Genomic DNA, 10006 nt, shown 5'->3' with positions numbered 1-10006 from the left:
AGAAAAAAAAAAAACCTGAAGAAACCCCAGGATTCACTGCTGCTGCTGTCAGGGGGCGATCGGTGCTGCCCTGCACCAGGTGGCGGCTCTACAGGAGCCCCACAAGCCAGGAGGCTGCAGAAGAGTGGTGAGTCCCAGGGCTTTTTTCCACTTTTTTTTCCTTAAAGGGCCAGAGCCCCAGCAGGTGGGGCAGCCATGGGGGGGGCGTTGAGAGGGCTTGTGCAGAGCCCCCCATGCAGTGTGGGCCAGTGGGAATCGTCCCCTGCCTGTTAGCACTTGGTGAGCACTGGGGCTTTTTTTTAAAGTACCGAGCTGGGGCGGGTAGGGCAGCCATGGAGGGGGGCTCTGGGAGTGGGCGGGGGTTGGGAGGGCTGTCAGGCGTCCCCCCCCATGGTCCTCTCCCCCCTCCCACAGCACCTAGTACTTACCAGTTTGGAGTGGCTGCATCTCCATGTTGCAGCCACCAGGGACTGCCCAAATCATTAAACCTCTCCGAATCTTTGCCGAAGATTTGGAGAGCTTTGAATCAATTTGGACCTTTAAAGTAGTCCCCAGTTCGATTTGTGTTCAGAGATTTGGCCACTGAATCGGGTCAAATCTCCTCCAAATTGAATCACCACCCGAAGCTTCGCACAGTCCTAAGGCTTATGTGGATAAGCAGAGTATGCCATAGAATAGGTGCTGAACAGTTTTATCCAGGATTTAAAATTTCAGGTTGTAAATCAATCTCTAACTATCAGGAATTAGGAGACAGCCATGCCTACACAGGAAGTTCACTAAGCCAGGAAGCAGGTCCTTAAACCAAGTTGCACTGCTCCACATAGTGCATCCTCCAAAGACAGAAGGAGTGTAGCCACCTCTGCACATCACTTTGAGTGGGCTAGTGAGCTTGAGAGTTGGACTAATGGGTCATGTCACATAGCAATGCTAAGCTGTCACAGGATGTGGCCACACTCTTTCTGATGGATGAAACAGCACTGTGTATTTGTGGGCACAACTGCCTCGCATGTGTTTTCCCATATAGATGAGCCCTCAGAGGAAAGACACAGTCACCTACTCCAGGGTTGCTTGCACCTGTCTGAGAAGCGTCTGGAGCTGGATACTGTCTCTGACACTGCCTTGAACTACATGGGGCAGCAACTGGGTTGGGGGAGAGCAGGGAGTGGTTGAGCAGGGGGAAATACTTGTGCTCCATTAGCAACCTGAAGAGCTCCCCATCAAACAATTCTAACACAGATAAAAACACTGATCAGACCATTCTCACACTACATGGAATTCCTGAATGAAAGGAAAGATTATCAGTCCCGGCGGTCACTACACCCTAAAACCTCCTTGTATAAAACGTTAGGAGGCATTTCCTCAGTGGGTATCGATCGATGGAGCTTCGTCAATTTGCCCCACTGTGAGGCCCGACATTGCACACTTGGGGCCAGAATTTTGCTGTCATTTACACAGGTGTGTACACAGATGTGGCATCAGTCAAGATTTACACAGGTGTGTCTGAGTAGGATTTGGCACTAAGATGCTTGTTTTAAATAGTTACTGAACAGCAAAACATATTGGGACAGATTCCATGATACTGGTGTAAAGCTAAAATAATTTGACTGACTTTGGTGGCCTTGCTCCAGATTAATCAACTGAAACTAAGAATTTGGTGTATCAGATGGAAGGAGATTCTAGGAACCTTTCCCTGTGTCTGCTTGAAAATGTACATGTTACAAAGCGTAATCGGGTTTCTCTAAATGAGAGAGACAAATCTATTTTTTTCCACCGATTCTTCCATGTTATTCCATGTCTTTGAAAGCAACTTTAGCGTAACCCAGATTCACAGATTCTCTGTGCTGTCAGTTTCCTTTCCTATTTGCATGATTTATTTTGATTGCAAGGTAGGAAAGAAAAGTTTGAAATAGGGAAAAGAACCCCAAATGATCGCAACGGCATCAAAATCAGCAAGACAGCTTGACAACTGGTGTTGTGTCCCAAATGACTTTTCATTACGGATTTTACTTCAATTTGGCAATGTCCCTTTTATGACTTTTAGAAGATACTTGCTATATATATAGCCCTAAATGTGCTCATGGGTTAAATAGATCAGATTCAGCTCATATTCTCTGTCTAGTCTGTTTGGCAGGCCGAGAATCTGTAAAAGGAGTGCCATCTAGGTGCTCAAAGCAGGAACGGAAAAACGAAAGTCTCTTGCCAAGTGTTTCTAGATGCTTCCAGCTGCCTTGTCACTGTAAATCAGGCTATGGAGATGGCTCAAAATTAAGAACTTAAGAGGGAAGAAATAATAAGGAGAGTTTATGTTAAAAGGGCAGATTCTCCCCTCAGCTGGTAGAACAATGCCCAAAGGTGGCTCCCCTGGGGCAGTAAACTGCTGATTTTCACCACATGAGAGCAGAGCCAAGCCCATGCACTTGCACACTTGTTTCTTGAAACAAACTGAGGGTCTGATCCAGCAAGGAGCTAAGTGTCTTTGACTTGAGAGGGAGTTGAGGACATTGGATGCATTTTAGGAAGTTCCCTGTAATTTGGTGAGCTCAGACAAGAAAAATAGGGAAAAATAAATCTGAACCCAAAGGAAAAAGGGGAAATGAACACTGTTGTGTTTGAGTCATACAGTACAATAATGACTTCTCTTTCCTTATTTCTTGGGAAGAGCAGGGGGCGAGAAGCCTTCTGATGTCAGTGTTGCAGATAAGAGCTAATCATACATTTAACTGTTGAAGGCTGTCTTTAAAAACCATGTATTCTTCCTGGCCCCTGCCCCCGCCACTGCAAAGAGGACCTGCCTTTCCCTGGATCTCAGGACATGCCTAAAATGTTGCTTTGACAAAAATAAATAAATAAATAAATAAATTGAGGATGTGGACAACAAACTTTTCCTGTGTGATGTCACTCAGTTGCCCTTTATAAGTGGCTGCTAAAAAGCTGGGAACCCATCTAAGGACTCACACTCCAAATACACACAGAGAGGAGGCAGAAAAGAAGGAGTGCGAAGTATCGAGTTTCAGATACAGCACCAGCCACTAAGAAGAGAGCACCATGTTGCAGACCAGTCAGTACAGCCGCCTGGACTTCATGATCTTTGTCCTGTGCAGCTTGAAGGCTACAGCTGCCTTTCCCAACTCCTCTCCACTGCTCAATCCCAGCTGGGGAACCACAGATCGTCTGATGCACCTGTACACGTCTACGGAGAAGAACAGCTTTCACCTACAAATCAGCCCTGATGGTTATGTGGATGGGACCCCTCACCAAACCATTTACAGTAAGTAGCTTGCTACACACACAGACCTCCCCTGAACAGGACAGACTTTCTACTTTCAGGGTCTGGGGAAGTATCCTACCTCAGGTAAGACAAAGGAAAGAGAGCTAGAGCAAGGAGGCTGAATAGTGCACTGAGATAATTTGGAGACCAGGTAGGGGAGATGTACTCACACTTGGAGAGCAATGGTTAATTAAATGTTTGCATTTTCCCTCCAGATAAAAGGAAAATAGACTTTAGTTAAAGACTATGCTTTTGTAGCATTGCCAACCCTCTAGGATTTCCCTGGAGTCTCCAGGAATTAGATATAAATCTCCAGGAGACTGCTGAGAGTCACCCAGGAGATAAATGATAGGGCATTCATGAACATAAATATTAAATGCTGAATCTGATCTATACAGGGTTTTTAAAAATGTAACAGTAAAGTACGTTTGCCTTCCTGATGTAAAGTCTATGCACCATAATCAGTAACTGATATTCCTAAGCACACAGGCATGGTTATGTTGTGTGTCATGGGTACGCTGGCGTTCCACAAACCTCCTGGAATAGATTCAAACAGAGCTGGCAACCCTATCCTTTTGTTTAACAAATGAACAAAGCTACTTAAAACAATCCAAGTGACATGACCTTCAGTCTTCATTTTATAAGTAATAAATGCAGGATACCTGTCAAAAACTGTCAGAAGTAACTTCTCTCTATAGGTATGTCCCTGGTTTCCTGTCACAACTCAAATTTGTGTTGGACAGTGACACATCCAAAGCAGCTTATAAACCTAACCACTTCATTTTCTGAGGAAAGTGCAAATAATAGAGGCAAGCAGATTGTATCCACAAAGCCTGTTGTTGTGAATGGAAGATGGCTAATTTCATCCATGTGCTTGCATAAATAAATTTTCACTTGCAAATGCATCAACTGGTCCCTTCTTTGGATATCTGCTTGAGAGAAAAGCTTGGGAACTATTCATCTGATCACTGTGTGAGAAATATCCCTGTGCATATGAAATGAATAATTGTATGTCCAGCTGTAAATTAAATAATGGAATTCTGCAAAAGTCAGGCTATGATGGGTAAACTTTTAACTCTCATTGACTTCTGTGGGACTTCTCATATGTAACTGATCTCCACTGGGACTAAAAGTTTCACAAATTGACTCAAAGTAATTTATTGTTCTAGCCTAATTAAGGGACTCCTCTTCTGCTGTTCAAAACTTACCCAAAGGTGAAGCCATATATTCAGATGCATTTTGTGACACTTAAAAATCACTCTGGTCATTTCACAACTCAAGCGTTAACCTGCTAGGAATATTGAGGATTGTTTTCCATCTTATTAATGCAGCATACATCTCCTAATTGATAATGTGTAGATAACAGAAATAAAAGTTTATTTTCTTTTTGGATAAAAGATCTATTGCTTAATTTATGACTTTTTATGAGAAAATAAACACTGGAACAACTGAACAAAGCTACCTGTATTTACTTGACTATAAAACAACCCTGATTATAAGATGACCCTCCAATAATTAGATCCTAATATGTAACATTTATAAATTTTATATAATTTTCCAGGTATATAATCTAATTATTGGAGGTTTGTCTTGAATTTGTCCCCTTCTCACAGCTACAGCAGGGAAAATAAATTTGGGGGAATCAGTTAACCCCTTTGTCTTTGCCAGTTTCTACCCCCTACTGCCCCTTCCCCCACTCCTTACTGTCAGACCTGCTCTTCCTGAGCACATGGGAGCAAAAAAATAAATTTGAAAAAACTGACCTTGAAATAAACATAGCTTTAGTGATTTGTATACAACTCCCATAGACTTAGCTCATCTTTGTTTGATACATTTTACTTTTTTTGAAACTGTTGCAACTTTTAGCACAGGTGCCCCATAAACATAGTTTTAAGTAGCACTTGGGCACCTTAGTGCAAAGCAAAGAGACTTTGCTATCCTATGCTTCATTGGACTGAAATAAAAATACAGGAAAAAAGTATTTGCTGCATTGGCCTGAAATTAAAGAGAGAGGCCACTTTGGAAAACTGTGATTAACTAAACTTTAAAGTGCCAAGAAAACAGGTTGCAAAGAAAGTTTCAGCTAATTTTTTGTTGAAAGGCAAAACCCTTCCCTGATTTTGGACACTATCTTTTTTTTTTCTGCAGGTGCTCTCATGATCAAAGCTGAAAACGCAGGCTATGTGGTGATAACTGGTGTCAAGAGTGGGTGCTACCTGTGCATGGACATCCAAGGAAATATCTTTGGATCAGTGAGTATTTTTAGCTTTCCTGAGACTCTAGTGAAATGCAGAGCAACTCTTGCCAACTGCTATGGGACTACCTCTTCACTGGTGTAAATCTCCATTGTTCCAGTCACTAATCTGACATATTTACACCAGCCAAGGACCTGGCTATTAGTCTAGAATAAATGTGTTGCTTTTAGTCAGTTATATTAACAGACTTAAGTTTTATGTCAGTTGTGCCAGCAGCACTCTGTGCCAAAGCCAAGGGAGCTGCCATGGGATAAGTCTGGGAAGGTCCAAATCCATGTCATCTGTGGGTATGTCTGCGAAGACACTGAAGCCTTCACAGAAGTTATTTTATATGAACAGAGATATAACTTCAAAGACTTGGAGGGACTATGAGTGCTTATCAGATTAACATTTTACTAAGACTTTCTTGCTACTACTTAAAGCCAGGGTCTGAGGAGAGAAATTATAGTCCAGGCCTACAATGCTCTGAGTACATCCTTGATGGTAGCAAGCCCCCTCAGCTCTGATAAGCATCAAGAATGGCTGATAGGCACTTTTACTTGCTGTAGTGGGCCCTTAAGACCTTTGTAAAAAAAACCCGAAGGGCCTAATTCTGCACTTCTTTCTTATGTGAAAGGGCCTGTTGAAGCCAGCAGAGCTCTTCACATGAATGAGAACTGCCAGATGTAGCCATTGGTCCCCCTGTTGCCTACTGACACTTGTTAATCCACTAAACCATTAACCGTTGCCCTATTTTTGTTTCTTAAGCATTACTTCAATCAAGAGGACTGTGTGTTTAAACAAAGAACACTGGAAAATGGATATGACGTGTACCAGTCTCCCAAGTACCACTTTTTGGTCAGCCTGGGCAGAGCTAAGCAAGCTTTTTTCCCTGGTATGAACCCACCACCTTATTCCCAGTTTTTGTCCAGGAGAAATGAGATCCCTCTAATTCGGTTCAACACACCTGAACCCCACAGGCACACTAGAAATGCAGATATTGATCCTACGGACCCCCACCAGATGTTGATCCCCCAGAGAAAGATCTCTGCAGTGCAGGCCCTGCCACAACGGTTTCAAAGTAACTTCGCCCACCTGCCCAGAGAGCCCATGCGATTCAATCCAAACGATGTGGTCAACCCAGATGACCCTCTTTCCATGATGGATGCCAGGAGGCACGCCAGCCCTCGTTTCTACATTACAAGATAGTGGGGTGTTGCTCCACCATAGACTAGAGACATGGGTGAATATATTAGACAGAAAGAACTGGCTTGTGCCCTAGAAGCTTTGATACCCAATCTCTAACCTTCTTTCACATGGCCTATTAGAAACCTGAAAGATGAATTTGAGTTTTGTTCATGAGAATGACCTGTTACTGGAAAACTGAATGATGTATTTTTACAGATTGGGCTTTATGTTACTTGAAATAAGCTATATTTGCAAGGTAATAATACAAACCACACATTGGAGAGTCCAAATCTCCTCTCGCTTATCTCAGTGTAAACAGGAAGGAACTCTATCCAACACTGAGGAATTAATTGGATACAATTCCTAATGAGGCCTGAGAGATTTGGGTCCTACAATGTCTTAATTCTAGTGTAGGCAGGGAAATTCACTTCCAAACCACCCTGCAAACTCTAGGACAATGGGCACATAACTGATTGTATTTTATAGAAAACTTCCTTCAATGTATTTTGGTTTGTTAAGATCAGAGTCCAAGTCTCCTTTCACACCAGTGTAAAGCCAAAGTAACTCCACTGATGTTAAAGGACAGTAAAATTGGAGTAATTTTCAGGAGAATTTGGTCCTAAGGAGAAGGAGTTAGTTTGGATACAATAAGAATTGACCATGCTGAACCCATACTGAAATTACTTTGAGGTCTGGAAAAGCTCTGGCAGTCTTTCACTCTTTTTATTCATAATTCCTTCTATATTGTGCTCCCTGCAGTCAGTCAAGGTCCAGGGCAGAAGTGTAGGGAAATAAAATAAAGAAAAGTTATTTTTGCAGTATTTCCAACCCAGAGAGGAGAAAGAAGTATCAAAAATAACAGGTATGACACAACCGTATCCACCAGGTTAGTGTTTTTGGTATGTATGCTACTTTATTGGAGAAAATCACAGTTGCTCAGTTGTGTGTCATAGGCCCTGCACAGCTCTAACTGGAAATGGAGATACTCCTCTAGCTAGAGTCTGTCAGGATGAGTATTTTTGGAGTGAAAGACTTGAATTCTATCCCAGCTGTTTCCTTGAAGGTCCAGGAGGGTCACATCATGCTGCAGAGCTGTACAGGGAAGTCCCTACATGGCATTGTCCCTACATGGCATTGTTTCCTACATTAAGTTATACTTTTATCTTAAGATCTGCAAGTATTGGGAAAAAACCCTCCTTCTCCTGTGATTTCCAACCTGGTTCAATCTAGATGGATTGGTAAACACTCTAGATAAGCTCACTTATCAGAACTGAGCCTCTCTCTTGAGGTTTGCCCAAAGTTAAAATGTAGTTTTACCAACAGATAAATGGAAAATTCTGGATGGACAAACCACAAGAAGAGGAGCGGTCTGATGGAGTTTTTATACTTTTCTAAATTTTAATCTGTTCCCATAGATCTGCAAAACAGGATTGGAAAAGATCCCACATAAGGCTCTCTTGTGATGAGCTTCTTTGGTATTTCATGCTTCTGATAAAGCTAGAAACACTCTTAAGATTAACCTGGTAATTTAGCAACCAGTCTCAAAATAATTAAGAGCAGGAGAGGGAACAGATATGAAAGACAATTTGAAATATGTATTCCAAACTCCAAAAAGAGAGGCTGGGCTTTAGGTAAAGATGCTGGTCAAAACAGTTCTTTTTGTATCCAAACTCCTTAAGACAGCGAAGCCTTACCTTCAGACTGGCTAGATGTGCTGAAGGGAAAGTACCTGGGATGCGCCAGGTGCTGTTCTCTTATGCAAAACAGTCTCTTCTTGGATCAAATGATTAAGTGCAGCAGTGGCAGCAAGTGGCTCCTATTCCCATGTTCTTCAATGTAGTGGAATCAGGTCCTTTGCACAGAACATGGAGGCCCCAAACAAACTATGCTTTGCCTGCAGGAATATTTAAGTATGACTGACTTCAGTGGAGCTCTACCAGGGATGAATTAACTCATCATCTTTAAACACAAAGAGGGAAATGATAGAAACGTTGAATCTAAGCCCTGCTTTCTTAATGCTTCTCCTGCTGTTACAATTGCTTAAGAAACTAGGTGTGAGGAGTACTGGTAAGCACTTGCACTGAGTGGATTCTGACCAGCAACCTGGTTGGTGCTGTGCATCCTAAATAGGTTTCCTAGCTTTGGAAGAGTTTCTGTCCAAAGATGACTGGGGAGCAGAGCTTCTCATTCTCTCTAAATCTGCAGCTGGAGTTAAATCCACAGAGCTCCACTGACTTCAAAACAGCTACAGTGATTGGACCAGCTAAGAGTACTGGCCCAGTATCTATATTTAATGGCTTTACCATGTCCTTTTTTTCATGCCTGATTCTGATCTCACTTACATGGGTTTTAAATCTATGGAGCTATGCCAGACATGCACTGGAAGCAGGGAGAAATCAGAAGCAGGCTCTACAGGAAAGTCAAATGTGATGGATGTTTAAAATGATCTCTTTATTTTGAATGTGTGTGTATTTTCCCCTTCAAGATGCAGATTCACCAGAATGCTTTATTTATTTATTTAAATGTATTTAGATAGCCCCAAGGCATCCTGATAACTATGCATTAGGCACAGGGGCACCTAGAGCAATAACAGAAGTGGCAGCAGGCCAGAATCTGATCCCACTGTCAATCCAAAGTCATGTCAGTAAGGTCAATGGGGTTACACTGGGACCAGAACTGGTCACACTGTGTCCACTGCCTTGCATGAAATGTTTCTAGATTTAAAGGGGTGGGGGCTGACTGTCCTGCTATGGTCTTTTACAAAAGCTTTCTCTCCCTAAAATAGGAAGAGGGATCTCTGTTTTGATGCCTGGGCCAGCAAAGCAGTTCAGAGGCTATTTGCAGTTTAAGTTGGGAGAGACACTGGGTCTGATTCTCCTCGTATGGCAGTGTCTTCCCAGGGAGCAATTCTTGATTTACATTGGTATACGAGAGAGGATGTTTTTGTTTCAAAAAAGCTAAATGGGGTCAAAGAGTGATAATTTTGTTTTGTTTTTACTAACAGGTTAAGTTTTAGTAGGACTCTGTACTATGCTGTCTATACAATGGGCAGGAAATGACTTTATTTATGTATTATATTTTTAATCATTCCACTTGATTCACTTCTTCTTTTTTTGGCCTTTGGCCCCTGAGAACTCTGTACTGGAATCATATTGAGAAAAAAGGAAGTCTACCCAATGGAGCATATTCTCGACTTCTTAAAAGTGGAATTAAGACTTGAAATATCCTAATGGAAAGCCATGCTTTCTATACAAGTGATGTAAGCTAGAGTCAGAATTGGGTAGACTTCCTTTTTTCTCAATATGATTCCAGTACA

The 10006-nt window shown here is 42.1% G+C and overlaps 1 protein-coding gene across 1 annotated transcript; it reads left to right on the top strand.

The window, feature by feature from the left end:
• Window positions 1-2978: 2978 nt before the first annotated feature.
• Window positions 2979-9684, top strand: FGF23 (fibroblast growth factor 23). Its single transcript, XM_019516014.1, has 3 exons — window positions 2979-3268; window positions 5417-5520; window positions 6271-9684. Exons 1-3 carry the CDS (start codon window positions 3046-3048, stop codon window positions 6709-6711), a joined length of 768 nt encoding a protein of 255 aa, XP_019371559.1. The 5' UTR covers window positions 2979-3045; the 3' UTR covers window positions 6712-9684.
• Window positions 9685-10006: the final 322 nt, after the last annotated feature.

Source organism: Gavialis gangeticus, unplaced genomic scaffold (assembly GCF_001723915.1).
Source record: "Gavialis gangeticus isolate Ggan-Ray unplaced genomic scaffold, GavGan_comp1, whole genome shotgun sequence".
Lineage (NCBI taxonomy): Eukaryota > Metazoa > Chordata > Crocodylia > Gavialidae > Gavialis > Gavialis gangeticus.
The sequence above is the reverse complement of the archived record's forward strand: the minus strand, read 5'-3'. Positions and strand labels throughout refer to the sequence as shown.